Genomic DNA, 19,612 nt, shown 5'->3' with positions numbered 1-19,612 from the left:
CCACATTGCATGTGACACCAGAGCCACAGCAAGGATGGCCGATTTTCTTCCCTAAAGGGACATTAGTGAACCAGATGGGTTTTTCCCAACAATCGACAATTGTTTCATGGTCACTAGTAGGTTCTTAATTCGAGATTTTTTTAAAAATTGAATTCAAATTCCACCATCTGCCATGGCGGGATTCGAACCGGGTCCCAGACATTAGCTGAGTTTCTGGATTAATAGTCTAGTGATAATACCATTAGTGGTATTATCACTAGACTGTGTGGCTGGTCCATTCTGAGCACTGACTTTGTAACTTTAAGGATGGTGGAAAAAATTATTTTAAAAAACTAATGTCTTAGCCTAAAAATGCCCAATTGAACAGGCATAAACAAATCATTATTGAGGATATCAGACACTACTTGCAGGCACGTTTGACTCACACAGCTGACCTGCTGCTGCAGCTTTGGAGAATACTTTTGAGACATAAACCAGGGAAGTTTTTGGGACTGTTTATCACAACTTCATCAATACTGTCAACATGTACATAAGAAATTCTCCAAGAAAATCTTCGAATTGGTCACTTTGGAGCAGTTAGGAGGAGAAACATTGGGGTCTCCACTGGATGAGGGACAGGAGGATGGAATGAGACAAGAGCATCACTAGGAAAGAGGAATAGGAAAGAGAAGTGGGCTTCTGCCACACCCCGCACAGGGCATCTCTGCCCCTGTGGACTACCAGAACCACCACTGCCGCTCCAGAGAAAGTGTACACCCTACTCCCCCAATATCTGAACCACCTTCACATGTGGTACTGTGGGTGAACCAGCATGCTCCACACCTTCAGTGAATCATAGAATCCCTACAATTCAGAATAGGCCATTCGATCCACTGAGTCCACATCGACTCTCTGACAGAGTATCCTACCCAGGCTTTCTCCCCTGCCTTACTCTGTAACCCCATAAATTTACCATGGTTACTCCACCTAAGTTACAGATCTTGGACACTAAGGAAAATTTAGCGTGGCCAGTCCACCTAACCTGCACATCGCTGGACTATGGGAGGAATGAAGTAGAGATGCCGGCGTTAGACTGGGGTAAACACAGTAAGAAGTCTGACAACACCAGGTTTAAGTCCAACCAGTTTATTTGATAGTAAATAAATAAATTTATATATAAGGGCATATAAAGTCTTTATATGCCTTTCTTTGATCAGGACCTTCCACACACCTGACGAAGGAACACCGTTTCCAAAAGCTTGTGGGATTACTATCAAATAAACTGGTTGGACTTAAACCTGGTGTTGTCAGACTTCTTACTATGGGAGGAAACCAAAGCACTCAGAGGAATCCCATGCAGACACAGGGGGGAACGTGCAAACTCCACACAGTCACCCCAGGCTGGAATTGAAACCGAGTCCCTGGCACTGAGGCAGCAATGCTAACCACTGTGCTACTTTGCCACCCAAGTGGGTGCATGGAGCATACATGTATTGTTCCAGGGAATCACCTCCAATCAGAACTTGAATGATAAACTTGCAGCTTATAGTGTCTCCAAACACACTTGTAATGATGATTGGCAGGTAACCCCTAAATGTTATGCTCAAAGTACACTTATTAAGCGTAGCATCCGCTTCATACTTAAAAGTATACTGCTGCCATGGACTCAAGTCCCTGAAAGCATCACAATTTACATAGGTAAGGAGCAACCTACTTATGATATTGGTAAAATGATTATACCCTGGGTTTGGTCTTACCCAGAATGTATTCCCCTGATGACATCCACTGCACTCACTAGCAAGCCAATACAAGAATTGGCCTTTGAACCCACAAACTAGAGAAAAGAAACTCTGCCAGAATTCCTCCTCCTACTGATTAGCCCATGATCTCTGATGGAAAGTCCTCAGAAAGCCTGAAATTTACAACAGTTTATAGCCCAATGGGAGTTGACAGGCAGTTATAATGATTTAAGATTTCCCCATTTAAATCATTTCTGCAGAACTAGGAATCCAGACTATCCAATTGCAACCCGACAAGAATTTAGAAAAAAACTGCTTTTATATTGAGCCTTTCTTAACCCCAGGATGCCCCAAAATGCTATATAGCCAATTAAGTATATTTGACTTGTAGTCACTGTTGCAATGTTGGAGATGCTGTGAAAAATGGAGTGGCACAGTAGTTAGCATTGCAGCCTCACAGTGCCAGGGACCGGTGTTCATATCCAGCCTTGGGTCACTGTCTGTGCGGAATCTGCATGTTCTCCCCACGTTTCCGTGGGTTTCCTCCGGGTGCTCTGATTCTCTCCCACAGCCCAGAGATGTGCAGGTTAGGTGGGCTGACCATGCTAAATTGCTCCTTAGTGTCAGGGGGACTAGCTAGGGTAAATGCACAGTACTATGGGGATAGGGCCAGGATTCGATTGTGATCAGTGCAGACTCGATGGGCCAAATGGCCCCCTTCTGCACGGTAAGATTCTGTGAAATTTACACACAGAGCAAAATGCTACAACCAGGAATGTGATAATGACTAGGTAACCTATTTGTGATTTTGGCTGAGGGGCTAATATTTTTTAGGACACCAGTGCTACCAAACCCTACCTTTTTCCGAAATAGTGTCATGGTATCTATTTCCTGCATCTGTGAGGGCCGACAGGGCCTTGATTCAACATCTCACCCAAAAGACAGCAGTTGTGATAATCCAGCTGCCCCTCAGTACTGCATTGGAGCATCACTCTGCAATTCTGTGCTCAAGTCTCTGAAATGGGACTTGAGCTCTCAACCTTCACAGTCTGACAGATCTGCCACCAGAGACATGGCTGACATCAGCATATGCTTCTATTGGTATACTGAGAGATATCTTAAGATACAGCAAACCATACTTGTACAAAAAAAATGAACCGTTGCTTAAAGGCATTTGATCAAATTAATCATTACGGCTAACATGCATCATATTTTTCCCTTTCGTCCAGTTAATTAAATAGATTTCCCACTGCGTTATTGATGGCAAGTCATGCATTAATCCAAAATAGCAGGCACTAACAGGGCAAGCACTAATCTGCTTCAAGCTGTGTTTAATATGGACTGGCTTCTGAAATGAGTCCGACTCGTGTGGATACTTTGCAAACCTAACTGAGCAGCTGCACACAAATTCCAGTGATTCCATTTTCCAGATGAGATGTTGAACTGACGCCTTGTCTGCACGTGGAATCGTTTCAAAGGCGGCTACAGGAGTTCTCCCCAGTCTCCTGACCTTGTCAATAGGTGGCATAGTGGCACAGTGGTTAGCACTGCTGTCTCACAGTGCCAGGGACCTGGGTTCGATTCCTGGCTTGGGTCACTGTCTGTGGAGTTTGTACATTCTCCTCTAGGTACGCCAGTTTCATCTCTTAGTCCAAAAGACGTGCTGGTTAGGTGCACTGGCCATGCTAAATTCTCCCTCAGTGTACCTGAACAGGCGCCAGAACATGGCGACTAGAGGACTTGCACAGTAACTTCATTGTAGTGTTAATGCAAGTCTACTTGCGACACTAATAAATAAACTTTAAAAAAAAGAGATGTGGACAAAAACAGAAGCCTTTGAAATATGGATGCTAAAAATTCCATATACAGACCATGAGACAAATGGAGAGGTGTTTGAAATTGCAAATCTCGTTTCCTTCTCCATGAACGGTATGCTTTGTCTATATAGCACGCAAGATATAATACTTCCCATCGTAAGCTAATACATGTGACAATAATAAATCAAATCGAATCAAGAGCCAAAAGAACCCTCAGAAGTGACATCTGAAAAATAAAATATCAGTATTTTGGCCATTTGACCACAGCTGGAAAGCTACAGAGGTCTCTTTTAGAATGAAAGGTGAGGGCAGCAGAAAGAAGAGTCAACCTACGCTTAATTCAATGACAGATATCACAGAGTGGTTGCAGATAAGCTACAGTGGACACGTGAGGATGGCACTTGACAGACGAGAGTGGCATATCACAGCAGATCTCCTAGGAAGAGTAGCTACAAGCAGCAGCAGCAGATTGCTACCACATGGTGGTTGAGACAAATATATCAATGCATTTAAATGGAAGAACATACAAAATAGGCCATTCACACCTTCAAGAGTGCTCCACTCTTCATAAGATAATGGTTTATATCATACCTCAACTCTCCCATTACACATTATGTCTTCAATTTTTGGGTGCTAAGGAAACTATTTCTGCCTTGAATATATTCAATAACCGAACATCGACAGCTTTCTAGGGTAAAGAATTCCAAAGTTTCACAACCCTTGGGAGTGAAAAGAGATTCTTATCTCAGTCCTAAATAGTCAACCCTTCATCAGAGATTGCAACTCCATAGTCTAAATTCCTAGCCTGGGGAAATATATTCCCGGTATCAATCCTGTCAAGCCCCTTAAGCCCCTTAATTGTCTTACCAATTTTCCCCACTCAGATTTCTAAATTGTTGGGAATGAAAGCATCGCCTATTCAATCTTGCCTCAAAGGGCAATCCCTTCATTCCAGAAATCAGTCAAGTGAACCTTTGTTGCCATCCCTCTAAGGCAAATGTATTATTGTACACATTACGCCAGATACAGTCTCTTTAAGGCATTATATAAATTGCAATGCTTTGCAATTGCTTTACTTTTACACTCCAATTCTTCATACCTAAGACTAACATACCATGTGCTTCTTGCGCCTACATGTTAACTTTCTGTGATTTGTGTACAGGGGCACGCAGGTTCCCCTGGATATCAACATTTCCCAGACTCTTACAATTGGCTTTTCATATTTCCAAAATGGATAACTCCACATTGCTAAGATTATAATTAATCTGTTATGCTCTCACCCACTCACTCAGACTGCCTATTTCACTGCATTCAGCTCACAGCTGACCTCCCCACCAAATGTTATATCAGCAAACTTTAGATACATTTGGCACAATCCTGTTCATCCAATTCAGTAACTAGATTGTTCAAGGCTGAGGTCCAATTTCAGTTTTGATACCCCATGAGTTACAGCCTGCACCCCAAAAATGACCTGTTTATTCCTGCAATCTAGTTTCTGTCCATTAACCAATCCGCAAACGGTGCTGATATATCACCCCTATCCCTGATTCTAAATCTACAGTATACCCTCTTGTGCAGCACGTTAGCAAACGTTGTGCAACTTTCTCTCTTTATCTACCCTGCTTGTTACAAACTCAAAAAAATCCAACAGACTTGTCTGAGACAATTTCTTTTTCTTAAAATGTGTTGACTCTGCCCAACCAGATAACAATTTTCTATTTCCATGACCATAATTAGAATTGAGCACTACTTACTACTGATGTCAATTAACGGAGTTCCACTTTTTCTCTCCTCTTTTCTGCTTGAATGTTTGTTACCTTCCAACTATTCTATAACCCAGGAAATTCTGCAAGATCAGAACCAATGTATCTCTGTAGCAACCTTTCTTAAGGCCCTAAGTTACAGGCATTTAGGTCCAAGGGATCTGCCCGTTTACTGTCTCATTAATTTCTCCAACACTATTGCTTTAAATTCTTCATTCTTGCCAAATCCTTGGTTTCCTACTAATTCCAGAACATCACTTTGTTTTCTACTATGAAGTCAGATAAAAAGAACTTGTTTAACATCACTGTAACTTCTTTATTCTTCACTATAATTTCTTCTGTCTGTACTTCTAGACCAACGGGACTGATGGTGGACAAGTCCCCAGGACCGCATGGAATGCATTCCAGGGTTCTGAAGGAAATGGCAGAGGTGATAGTAGATGCCTTAGTGATTATTTACCAAACTTCGCTGGATTCCAGGGAAGTGCCGGAAGATTGGAAAACAGCTAATGTTACGCCACTGTTCAAAAAAGGTAGCAGGCAAAAGGCAGGGAATTATAGGCTGGTTAGTTTAACGTCTGTAGTTGGAAAAATGCTTGAATCCGTCATCAAAGAAGAAATAGTGAGGCATGAGAAAAGAATGGTTTGATAGAGCAGACGCAGCATGGATTCGTTAAGGGGAAGTCGGGTTTGACAAATTTATTGGATTTCTATGAGGATGTGACTAATGCGGTAGACAGAGGGGAACCGGTGGATGTGGTGTTTCTCGATTTTCAAAAGGCGTTTGATAAGGTGCCGCACAAAAGGTTGCTTCAGAAGGTTAGGGGGCATTGAGTTGGGGGTAAGGTGTTAGCCTGGGTAGAGGATTGGTTGCCTAATAGGAGGCAGAGAGTTAGTATCAATGGGTGCTATTCTGAATGGCAGTTGGTGACTAGTGGAGTGCCACAGGGATCGGTGCTGGGGCCTCAGCTATTTACCATTTATATAGATGATCTGGAGGAGGGGAGTGAGTGTAGGGTGACGAAATTTGCTGATGACACAAAGATAAGTGGAAAAGCAAATTGTGCGGAGGGTGTGGAAAGTCTGCAGAGGGATCTCGATAGGCTGAGCGAGTGGGCGAGGACCTGGCAGATGGAGCACAATGTTAGCAAGTGTGAGGTTATCCACTTTGGCAGAAATAATAGTAGGAGGATTACTATTTAAAGGACGAAAAGCTGCAGCATGCTACGGTGTAGAGGGACCTGGGGGTCCTTGTGCATGAGTCACAAAAACCCAGTCTGCAGGTGCAGCAGGTGATCAAGAAGGCGAATGGAATGCTGGCCTTTATAGCGAGGGGGATTGAATATAAAAGTAGGGAGGTCTTGCTGCAACTGTACAGGGCACTGGTGTGGCCGCAGCTGGAGTACTGTGTGCAGTTTTGGCCGCCGCACTTGCGCAAGGATATTTTGGTCTTGGAGGGAGTGCAGAGGAGGTTCACTAGGCTGATATCGGAGATGAGGGAGTTAGACTATGAAGAGAGACTGAATAGACTGGGTCTGTACTCACTGGAGTTTAGAAGGGTGAGGGGGGATCTTATAGAGACATATAAGATAATGAAAGGAATGGATAGGGTAGAGGTAGAGAGATTCTTCCCGCTCAGAAAGGACAGCAGGACTAGCGGGCACAGCCTCAAGATAAGGGGGTGCGCAGTTTAGAATGGAGTTGAGGAGGAACTTCTTCACTCAAAGGGTGGTGAATCTCTGGAATTCTCTGCCCGTTGAAGTGGTGGATGCTACCTCACTAAATATATTTAAGTCACAGGTAGATACGTTTTTGACAGACAAGGGAATTAAGGGTTATGGGGAGAAAGCGGGAAAGTGGAACTGATCCACTTCAGATCAGCCATGATCTTATTGAATGGCGGGGCAGGCTCAAAGGGCTAGATGGCCTACTCCTGCTCCTATTTCTTATGTTCTTATGTTCTGTTACGTCTACATTTACTTTACTTTTTTTTTTACACAATTATGGAAGCTTTCACATCCCTTGCTAGTTTATTTTCACACACTCATCAATTTCTTGGTATTTTTTTTGCTGAATTCGAATAACCTCTTAATCCATATACATATTGCATGAAGGAGAAAGACACAGGTGAGAATGCTGACAGGATTAAATGAAGTGGTGGGAACACCACCACCAGCGTTTTGGCTGAATGGCCAATTTCTGGGGTGTTGTGAAGAATGTCTCTGGCCATGCTGTACTGGAACGCTCCAATCTGCTGTACCCTCCTCCCTCCTGGAAAATTTTATGCAGAAAACACCTTTGACACAAGTCCATCAGGCAGCGATTCAAGGAGGCAGGCCTCCTTGGCCCGAGGAGAAAACGAGATGGTGGGTCTTGTCTGATGGTTCCCTTAGCAGACTACCAGAGTCATTTTACAGGATGCTCCATCACCAGAACTTTCAAACACGCATCAATACGTAGCTTGGCAAGTGGCGATACAGGATCTCTCTGTCAGACCTTTCCTGCACAACCTGAGTCTCACCCACTCTGCTGGCTGCCCTTGAGACTACAGTGGTAGTGAAGCTGTCGTCTACGTCGTTCTGAAATGTGTCTTTGCAAAGAAGGTCTGGAAAGAGTGCAATGTCTTCTGTCACAGTTCATCCCGAGCCAGCTCCTTATGCAGGACTCTGTGCTCTGTGGGCTGGTCCAAGGGATGCAGACAGAGAGAAACATCAAGTGCTGCTCAAGGGCCATCAATTCAGCGAAAAACACTCTGGCGTGCCCAAAACTTGTTTGCCTTCTGGTGAAAAAAGTTCTCCACAACCAAGTGTTGTAGACTGGTATATTCCAAGGTTCAGGATTACGTGCTAAGGAACATACTAAAGATTGGAGTAGCTGCCGCAAAGGCACAATAAAGAAAGGACATTGTTGAAGGTCTACCTGACATAGCATACCAAGTGGGATATCTTTATCATGGAATGTCCATTGTAAACATTGTATGCAATTACAATTGAATAGAGGCACCTCAAAACATCACATTCTGTATAGAAAGAACTTGATTTAGATTGCACTTTCAGTAATGTCCAATTTGCATTGCTGTGGAATGTAATCTTTGAAAGTTCTACCAGTAAAGTAGGATGAGATATTTGGTCTGTCATGAACATTGTAAATATCAACTAATTGTAAATATGGCACGTAACATACAGTATTGGAAGAAATGGATTAATTTGGTCAATGCAATTTGAAGTCATATAATGTTCTTTTATAAATTTTATTAAAAAGAAGAACATTTTTCAAAATGAAGTGTCAGTTCTGTAAATTCCACCTAATCTGTTACGTAGAGCCAGGAGGCTAGACTGATATAAATATTGGGGACTGTATATACTTTGGATGTCATTAGGCATTTAAAACTTAAGGCTCCAGGCACGTCAGACTCTTCAAGGATTGGTCAGGTCATCTATAATACCAACTATGCAGCACTTCTGGAAATATCTGAGACATTACATGTGATTCATCTGAAAAATTTGTGTTGCCAGACAGTTTCTCAGGAATCTTCACGTTACACAGAAAGAATTACTCACAAGCCAATTAGGCCAAAGCTGTCAATAAAAAGTACTGAAAGCTCTCTGAAACTTACCGGACTGGGTCTTCCACCAATAATGTTAAATCCAAGAGTGTCATTTTCCCGATACAAAGCTATTGTTAGTGGTTTTGTTTCTCCACCCTATAGAAGGAAGAAAAGTGAAAGGAAATTTGAATGCTTCTCAAAGAACTGAGACCGCAAGTTTCTACATGACAATAGATAATAATAATAACAGCATAAAGTTAGGCTGAGGGGGTCTAATCAGTCTGTCTGACTCATTGCTCCACAGATGATTGTGGAATGACAAAAACATTTTTGCCTTCATTATTCAACCCACAAGACCATAAGCCTTGGCTCAGTAGGAGCACACTCACCCCAGTGACAAAATCCAAGTTGACATTGCAGAATAATACTAAGAGAGTGCTGCACTATTGGAAGCTCTGTCTTTTGGATGGGGTGTTAAAAAACAGCTGATTACTCTCTCAGGTAGAATACAAGATCTTACGACACTATTTCGAAGAATAAGGAAGTTTATCTATGAACTAGTCTATATCAGCTTCACTAAAACAGACAATCCGGTAATTTATTTAGTTGTTGTGGGATCTTACTATGCATGGATCAACTTCCCCAAATTACAACAATGACGATAATTCAAAACTGCTCCACTCGCTGTGAAGTGGTTTGCAATGTCCTAAAGTCACAAAAGTAACTATATCAATGAAAATCCTTCCTTTCTTTGTGTACTAAACATCTTCCAGGCATTTCAGACTTGTCATTTACCATTTTGTACCTGTGCCCAGCAACAACTTCACTTAAAATAGCTATTGTAACAATTTTAGTAACTAGCTATTAGGATCAATACATATTGTTTGTTTGTGCTTGGAGACCAAATTCAACCAGGATCTGTGAGCTCAATGTAACTTTGGCCTCCCAAGAATTTGAATTCAGCATCCTGCATATAATAAGATGATTAGTTTAATCTCAGTTCAAGCAGAGCTGGAAGACTTTGAATCACATCACTTAACCCTGACCCACAGCCTTTGTGGCAAAGTGAGTGCCTGATCTCCAGGGGGAGATGCTGGTGTTGTGGTAGTATCACTGGACTAGTAATCCAGAGGTCCAGGCCATCCTAACACTCTGGGTACATGGGTTTAAATCCTGCCACAGCAATGGGTGGAATTTAAGTTTAATTTAAAAAGATGGAATATAAAGCTAATCTCAGTAATAGCTGAGCTATAGTAAAAGCTCAGTAATAGTGAAGTTATACAACCAAACTATCATCGATTGTTGTAAAAACCTATTTGGTTCACTAATGTCGTTCAAGGAATGAAATCTGCCACTCTTACCCAGTCTGGCATTCATGTAATTCCAGACCCACAGCAATGCTGCTGACTCTTAACTGCCCCCAACGTGGCTTAGTAAGCCACTTAGTTCAAGGGCAATTGGGGATGGGTGATAAACGCTGGCCTTGCCAGTGATGCTAACATCCCACAGAATAATAAGCAAGAAAAACCCTTATGTGAAAAAGTTCTTCCCAATTTCAATTTCATTCCCAAATAACCTAGCTCCCATTTTTTTCTGGGATTTGGAACAGCTTTGCACGAGTGAAGAAGCACTCAGAAGATAAATCTGATCCTTTTCAAGTAACACAACTCAAGTATGAAAAGAGAACAATGTTTTATTTTGAAGTTTTTAAGCATCCTATATTACTCTATCTGACACTAAAGACATGCCTTCATTCAATGGAAAGTACAGCCCATTGTGTCAGGATAAACTACACTCTCATTACTGCACACTCCCCTTCCAAACTCAGTACAACCTACTGAAGAACACCACTCAGCTAACACTCTGACTACAATGCAAGAAGTCCCTTTGAAACAAAGGAACAGAGTAATTGGCTGTTGCTGCTTCCCATCCTAGCACGAGCAGGGGACTAGTATCAACTAGTTACTCCAATGGCCGGGGATAAAAAATACTGCAGCTAGATCCTGCAAATGGTCACACATTTCTCCACTATTGTTGTGATCCTCCTTCCTGGTGGCTTAATTTCCTTTTGAGCTGAACTGATGGCCAGCAACAACATCCTCAATATTGCTGTTCATTGTCAATGAACAGACTTGAGAGCAAAACTGATGTTTACAGAACCTGAAAACTAACAGACTAATTTCAGCCAATGCTCAAAGACAGAATGATGATGGGATGGTTACGACAAGACTCCTTACATTAAACACACAAGGAATCCAACTCTATGCCACAACACACATTCACTTTCCTCTTTTCCCATTGTGCAATGTTTTACTTTTTGTGTCATTTTGTGCCTGAAGGAGTAAATGAATCTGAAAACATCCCAACCAAATTTGTAGTTTTTATAAAATACACAATTATACACACAGCTCAAACAAACAATAGTTCAAACACTGCAAACCCCATCCTGGGGCAGAACTCACAGCAGTGAATGAAAGGTTTGGCAACAACACAATACATTGCTGAAGGGTCACCTTGTAATCCCCAATTCCAAATCTTAAATCACTGCAGGGTTTTGGAGAGCAGCTGCATTTCGAATTTGAGTTAAATATGAGGACACCCCATTCACTCACACATTGCAGAGAAGCCCTGCCTGAGTGAAGAGGAATTTCAAAGATCAAGTGACTGGATTACAAGATAACTTGAACACGTCAGCCAATTTGGCTTCGTATTTTTTTAAATTCTCTCAGTGTGCTCCAATCAACTTTATGTCTTTGAATTAGTACAAAAGCTAAGCACAAAATTGGAGACAGATGTTTTTGACGCTTACAAGGTTAATCAATTTTTTTAAAACTGCAATTAATGTTTTTTAAAGGGCCCCCAGCATTGCTTTTGTTTTCATTTTGAACCACAGCGAGTAATTGTGTGAACTAAAGTCCAGATTACATCAGTTTTTCCTTTCACTCTAGTGTCAACAGAAGAAAAAAAACGAATATGAAAACCCTGAACCTACTTCAGTTTTTAAAACAAATTGCAGAAATGTACAATTGCCCTCTCTCCCTCCTGTTTATTAGAATTTCTGCAATTAATTAATTCCTGCTTTTTTCCCATTATATTCATGTTCACACCAGTGTTCACTGCATCCGATAACTACTGCTTGAGACACACCAGTGGGTGAAAAGCCAATCCAGGTTATTGACTGCAAATGAGAATTAGAGAAACTGCAGCAAAATTAACATATAAAATTAAAGAGACAGTTACTTTTGCAATGGACAAACATGAAGGAAGAATGCACGGCCACCTCCTCTCCAAACTCTCTTCTCGTCTCCCCACTATCCCTCTTCATTCCCCCATCCTCCTCCACCTCTAATTCCCCATTCCCCACCTCACACACACTCATCCTCCATCTTATTGCCCCATCACCTCCTCTCATTCACCTTCACTTTCTTCCCTCTGACTCCCATCTCTCTCTGATTCGCCCCTCCAAATCCCTCTCTTTTTTCAAACTCCCCACTTTCCCCACTTCCCTCTCTCACCCCCCTGCCTTCCCCTCTCTCCGACTCCCACCTCCTCCCCCTCCAACTGCTTCCTGCTCCACTCCAACTCCCACATCCTCCCCCTCAAACTGCCCCCAGCTCCCCATTCTTCTCCTTTGCTCACGCTGCACACCATCTTCCTCCTCCCCAACCCTTTCCCTTCAACTTCCATTCATTCACTCTGAACCCTCCTCCTACCAACTCACTAACTTCTCTCCCTCACGCTCCCCTAAAAGTTGCTCCATTTCACTTTTCCTTCAACTCTCCATTCCCTCAATGCTGTCTCCTCCCATGTCTCTCTGATTTCCCACTCTTCCCTCCCTCCAATGCATCCTGCCCTCTCCCACTGATTACCACTCCTCAAATCTTTTTACCTTTCTGTATTCCCCCTCACCCAATCCCTCCTCCCCTGAATGCCTCTTCCTCTATACTTCAAATTCTGCACCTTCCATCCACATCCCCTGCCCTCCCAAGTCCCCCTCCTCTCACCTCTTCCAATTCTCATCTCCTCCAATTTCCACTTATCCCTCTGACTCCCCCTCCTTTGCCTCCAATATTGCCTTCTGCTTTCCTTCTCCTTGTCTGCCCTCCATTAATGGCACCCCCCAACCAATTCCCCCTCCACCCATTGCTTCCCCTACTCTGCATCCACCAATTGTCACTCCCACAGCCTTCCAACTGCCTCTTAATTCTTATCCACCAACTGCTCCCAACATCCCAATTCCTTGTCCACCCCCTCCAATCTCCCCTTTTCCGCACCCTCCTCCCCTCCCATCAACCTCTACCTCCTATCTCCTCCCCATCTCCCCCCACTACCTCCCTCATCCCTACCTGCTACCCCCCTCCCCACACCCCCCCACCCCCTCCACCCTACATTTCCCCCTCACCTACTCCCTCACTTCCTCTACACCTGCCCCCTCACCCCCTCCACTTACGCCCCCTCACTTCCCCTCAACCCCCTATGCCTTCCCCACTCACTTCCCCTCAACACCCCCCATGCCTTCCCCACTCACTTCCCCTCAACACCCCCCATGCCTTCCCCACTCACTTCCCCTCAACACCCTCCCAATGCCTTCCCCACTCACTTCCCCTCAACACCCTCCCAATGCCTTCCCCACTCACTCCCCCTCAACACCCCACCACTTTCCCCCTTCCACCACTCACCACCCCACGCCTCCCCACTCATGACACCACCACTTTCCCCCTTCCCCCACACTTCCCTCCGCAAACCCACCACTTTCTCCGCCTCTGCCTCCCACACGCCCCCACCGCCTCCCCCCTCAACCCCTCCACCTTCCCCCATCCCCTCCGCCTCCCCCTCACCACATCAACTCCTCCACCTCCCCCCTCAACCCCTCCGCCTCCCCCCTCAACCCCTCTGCCCCTCCACCCCCCCACTCCCCTCTCCCCCATCCCCCCACCCACTCCCCCCCATCTCCCACCCCCTACCCCCAACCCCCTTCCCCACCCCCCAACCCCTCTTCCCCACCCCCCAACCCCTCTTCCCCACCCCCTACCCCCCAACCCCCTCCCCCAACCCCTCTTCCCCACCCCCTACCCCGCCAACCCCCTCCCCCAACCCCTCTTCCCCACCCCCTACCCCCCCAACCCCCTCCCCCAACCCCTCTTCCCCACCCCCTACCCCCCCAACCCCTCTTCCCCACCCCCTACCCCTCTTCCCCACCCCCTACCCCCCAACCCCTCTTCCCCACCCCCTACCCCCCAACCCCCTCCCCCAACCCCTCTTCCCCACCCCCTACCCCCCCAACCCCCTCCCGCAACCCCTCTTCCCCACCCCCTACCCCGCAACCCCTCTTCCCCACCCCCTACCCCGCAACCCCTCTTCCCCACCCCCTACCCCGCAACCCCTCTTCCCCACCCCCTACCCCGCAACCCCTCTTCCCCACCCCCTACCCCGCAACCCCTCTTCCCCACCCCCTACCCCGCAACCCCTCTTCCCCACCCCCTACCCCGCAACCCCTCTTCCCCACCCCCTACCCCGCAACCCCTCTTCCCCACCCCCTACCCCGCAACCCCTCTTCCCCACCCCCTACCCCCCAACCCCTCTTCCCCACCCCCTACCTCCCACCCCCTACCACACCACCCGCCACCCCCCAACCCCTCTTCCCCACCCCCTACCTCCCACCCCCTACCACACCACCCGCCACCCCCCTCCCCCTACCTCCCACCCGTCTCTCCCGACCCCCTCCCCCTCTCCCCCCACCCCCTGCCCCCCTCACCCCTCCACCCCCAACACCCTGCTTCCCCACCCCCCACCCCCTCCCACCCCACCCACTCCCCCCCTGAACACTCCCTCTCCCCATCCCCACTCCCCCACCCACCTCCACCCCCTCTCCCCTACCCACTCCCCCTACCTCAACCCCTCCTGCCCAACACCCTCCTCCCACCCCCACCCCACCTGCTCCCCCCTCCACCACCACCCACTCCCACCCCCACCCCTCCCTCTACCCCACCCACCCCCCCAACCCTTCTCCCCCCACCCCCTACCCACTCCCCCCACCACCTTCCCACCCCTACCTCCCACCCCTCTCCCACCCCTACCTCCCACCTCCCCCTCCCCCACCTAACCCCCCACCCCTTCCCCCCTACCCCCCCCACCCCTTCCCTACCCCCCACTCCCCCCACCCCCCCCCACCCCCCCCCCCCCCTCCATCCCCACCTACCCCCATCCCCACCCACCCCCCCCACCCCCTCCCCACCTCCCTCCCCCCACGCCCCTCCCCTCCTACCCCCCCACCTCCCTCCCCACCCCCCTCCCCACCTACCCCCCTCCCAACCTCCTCTCGCCAACCTCCTCCCCCCCACCCCCCTCCCAACCTCATCCCTCCAACCCCTCCCCCACCCCCACCCCCTCCCAACCTCCTCCCCCCACCCCCTCCCATCTCCTCCCCCCACCCCCTCCCCACTCCCTCCCCCCACCCCCACACCTCCCCCCCACCCCTCCACCCCCCCCACCCCTCCACCCCCCCCACACCTCCCCCCCACCCCCCCCCTCCACCCCCCCACCCCCACCCCTCCACCCCCCCCACACCTCCCCCCCACCCCCTCCACCCCCCCACCCCCACCCCTCCACCCCTCCACCCCACCCCCACCCCTCCACCCCCCCCACACCTCCCCCCACCCCCACCCTCCACCCCCCTCACACCTCCCCCCCACCCCTCCACCCCCCCACCCCCACCCCTACCCCTCCACCCCCCCACCCCCACCCCTCCACCCCCCCCACACCTCCCCCCACCCCTCCACCCCCCCACCCCCACCCCTACCCCTCCACCCCCCCCACCCCTCCCCCCCACCCCCACCCCTCCACCCCCCCCACACCTCCCCCCCACCCCCACCCCTCCTCCACCCACCAACACCTCCCCCCCACCCCCACCCCACCACCCCCCCCACACCTCCCCCCCACCCCACCACCCCCCCCACACCTCCCCCCCACCCCCACCCCTCCACCCCCCCCCACACCTCCCCCCACCCCTCCACCCCCCCACACCTCCCCCCACCCCTCCACCCCCCCCACACCTCCCCCCACCCCTCCACCCCCCCCACCACCTCCCCCCCACCCCCCACCCCTCCACCCCCCCCCACACCTCCCCCCACCCCTCCACCCCCCCCACACCTCCCCCCACCCCTCCACCCCCCCCCACACCTCCCCCACCCCTCCACCCCCCCCCACACCTCCCCCCACCCCTCCACCCCCCCCCCACACCTCCCCCCACCCCTCCACCCCCCCCCACACCTCCCCCCACCCCTCCACCCCCCCCCACACCTCCCCCCACCCCTCCACCCCCCCCCCCCACCTCCCCCCACCCCTCCACCCCCCCCACACCTCCCCCCACCCCTCCACCCCCCACACCTCCCCCCACCCCTCCACCCCCCCCACACCTCCCCCCCCCCACCTCCCCCCCCACCTCCCCCCACCCCTCCACCCCCCCCACACCTCCCCCCCACCCCTCCACCCCCCCCACACCTCCCCCCACCCCTCCACCCCCCCACACCTCCCCCCCACCCCTCCACCCCCCCCACACCTCCCCCCCACCCCTCCAACCCCCCCACACCTCCCCCCACCCCCCACCCCTCCACCCCCCCACACCTCCCCCCCACCTCCCCCCACCCCCCACCCCTCCACCCCCGCCACACCTCCCCCCCACACCACCCCTCCACCCCCACCCCCCCACCCCCCCCAAACCTTCCCCCCACCCCCCCCAAACCTTCCCCCCCACCCCTCCCCCCCAAAACCCCCTCCCCCCATACAACCACCCCCTACCCCTCCCCCACACCCCCTCCACCACCCTCCCCCTCCCCCTCTCTCTGACACCTTGCCCCCCTCCCCCTCTCCCCCTTCACTCTGACACCTTCCCACTCACCCCCCTCTCCCCTCACTCTCTGACCTCCCCCCTGACCCCCAGTGCACCCTTTCCATCCCCTCACCCTTTCCCCTATCACCCCTTCCCCAATCCCTGCTCACCCCTTCCCCCCTCACCCCTTCCCCACCCACCACCCACCCCACCCCCACAACCCCCACCACCCTCAACCCCCCCACCCCCACCACCCTCAACCCCCCACCCCCACCACCCTCAACCCCCCACCCCCACCACCCTCAACCCCCCACCCCACCATCCTCAACCCCCCCACCCCCACCATCCTCAACCCCCCCACCCCCACCATCCTCAACCCCCCCACCCCCACCATCCTCAACCCCCCACCCCCACCATCCTCAACCCCCCCACCCCCACCATCCTCAACCCCCCCACCCCCACCATCCTCAACCCCCCCACCCCCACCATCCTCAACCCCCCCACCCCCACCATCCTCAACCCCCCCACCCCCACCATCCTCAACCCCCCCACCCCCACCATCCTCAACCCCCCCACCCCACCATCCTCAACCCCCCCACCCCCACCATCCTCCACCCCCACCACCCACTCCTCCACCCCCACCACCCACTCCTCCACCCCCACCACCCTCAACCCCCCCACCCCCACCACCCACTCCTCCACCCCCCACCACCCTCAACCCCCCCACCCCCACCACCCTCAACCCCCCCACCACCCTCAACCCCCCCACCCCCACCACCCTCAACCCCCCCACCCTCAACCCCCCCACCCCCCTCAACCCCCCCACCCACTCCTCCACCCCCCACCACCCACTCCTCCACCCCCACCACCCTCAACTCCTCCACCCCCACCACCCTCAACTCCTCCACCCCCACCACCCTCAACTCCTCCACCCCCACCACCCTCAACTCCTCCACCCCCACCACCCTCAACTCCTCCACCCCCACCACCCTCAACTCCTCCACCCCCACCACCCTCAACTCCTCCACCACCCCCAACCCCCACCACCCTCAACCCCCAACCACCCCCCCACCCCCACACCCTCACCCCCTCAACCCCCACCCCACCACCCTCAGCCCCCCCACCCCCCACCACTCTCAGCCCCCCCACCCCCACCGCCCTCAGCCCCCCCACCCCCACCGCCCTCAGCCCCCCCACCCCCACCGCCCTCAGCCCCCCACCCCCACCGCCCTCAGCCCCCCCACCCCCAGCCCCCCCACCCCCCTCAGCCCCCCACCCTCACACCCCCACCACCCACCACCCTCAGCCCCGCACCCTCACACCCCCACCACCCACCACCCTCACACCCCTCACCCTCACCCCCCTCACTCCCCCCACCCCCTCACCCCCCTCACTCCCCCCACCCCCTCACCCCCCCACCCCCTCACCCCCCCCACCCCCTCACCCCTCACTCCTCACTCCCCCCACCCCCTCACCCCTCACTCCTCACTCCCCCCACCCCCTCACCCCTCACTCCCCCCACCCCCTCACCCCTCACTCCTCACTCCCCCCACCCCTCTCTCCTCACTCCCCCCACCCCTCTCTCCTCACTCCTCACTCCCCCCACCCCTCACTCCTCACTCCTCACTCCCCCCACCCCTCACTCCCCCCACCCCTCACTCCCCCACCCCCCTTACTCCCCCACCCCCCTCACCCCTTACTCCCCCACCCCCCTCACTCCCCCCACACCCCACCCCCTCACCCCCCCCACACCCCACCCCCCTCACTCCCCCCCACACCCCACCCCCCTCACTCCCCCCCACACCCCACCCCCCTCACTCCCCCCCCACTCCCCCCACCACCCTCACCCCCCCACCCACCACTCCCCACCCTCAACCCCCTCACCCCTTCCCCCTCCCTCACCCCTTCCCCTCCCTCACCCCTTCATTACACCCCAACCCTCTCTACCCCCTCACCCTTCCCCCTCCACTACACCCCAACGCCCCCTCCCCCCCCCCACTCACCTTGCAGTACCCGGTCAGGTTTTTGCTCATGTTGCTGATGTGGATCATGTACTGGTTGAACTTTTTCTGGGAGCGGAGGGCGGTGAGCTGGACCTCACTCTGCAGCGCCGAGACCTGCGCGAGCAGCGCCTGCTCCCGCTTGCCAGCTCGCGCCGCCTGCTTCTTCAGCTCCTGCGCGAGGCTGCCCGCCCGCAGCTGCAGAGAGGCAGCCCGGCCCCGCAGAGCCGCCAGGCAGCAGTGCTGCTCAGCCTGCCCCAGATCCCGGTGCAGCAGCATCAGCCCGCAGCCCTGCTGGCAGATCCCCACCGGCCGGCACTCGCAGCTCTCCCGCATGTGCACATCCATGTCCTTGAGGTTCAGCACCTCCTGGCAGCCCTGGTTCCGGCACCTGGCCGAGCTGTAGTAACACATCTCCACATGCTCGGCCAGGTTCTGCAGGGTCACCACCTTGGTGCAGCCCCGGGAGCGGTAGTCACACTTGATGTCCAGTTTGCAGATGAGGTTCCTGAGGGCCAGGACGTGATTGAGCTCCTTGGTGGATATCCTCTGGCACTGCACCGGGCACATGCCCTGCTGCACCACCCAGGGAAGGACACAACTCGCACAGAAGACGTGCCCGCACGGGGTGGTCAGCGGGTCCTCCAACACCTTGTTGCACAGGTTACACTTCAGCTCGGGGTCCACCTCCTCGCTGAAACGATCCAGTTCAAACCCCATCTCCCCCACCCACCCCCTGTCCCAGTCTGTGTCTGTCTTTGAGTGTGTGTGAGTGAGTGGAGATTAGTTTAGAAAGTTGCCTCGAGCCTCCTAAGTGCAGCCAGAGCCACTGGCAGACTGAGCGCTCCAACAGATTGCAAGCAGAGTTTGTTAGAGCTCAGACTGGAGTCTCCCAGTCCTGTTGGACACTCTCTCTCTCACTCTGCAGGATCAGCAGAA

General features: G+C 52.2%; 1 protein-coding gene across 1 annotated transcript in view; it reads right to left on the bottom strand.

Annotated features, from left to right (window-relative positions):
* pdzrn4 (PDZ domain containing ring finger 4) overlaps positions 1-19,393 on the bottom strand; it is a 463,702-nt gene extending 444,309 nt beyond the window's left edge. Inside the window, exons 1-2 of the mRNA XM_080190726.1 lie at positions 18,677-19,393; positions 8,915-9,001 (exon numbers count right to left, since the gene is read on the bottom strand). Of these exons, the coding sequence (XP_080046852.1) occupies positions 8,915-9,001; positions 18,677-19,393 (804 nt within the window). The remainder of the gene's footprint in view (positions 1-8,914; positions 9,002-18,676) is intronic.
* Between the last annotated feature and the right edge of the window lie 219 nt (positions 19,394-19,612).

Source organism: Carcharhinus amblyrhynchos, chromosome 6 (assembly GCF_965287045.1).
Source record: "Carcharhinus amblyrhynchos chromosome 6, sCarAmb.v2.hapA, whole genome shotgun sequence".
Lineage (NCBI taxonomy): Eukaryota > Metazoa > Chordata > Chondrichthyes > Carcharhiniformes > Carcharhinidae > Carcharhinus > Carcharhinus amblyrhynchos.
The sequence above is the reverse complement of the archived record's forward strand: the minus strand, read 5'-3'. Positions and strand labels throughout refer to the sequence as shown.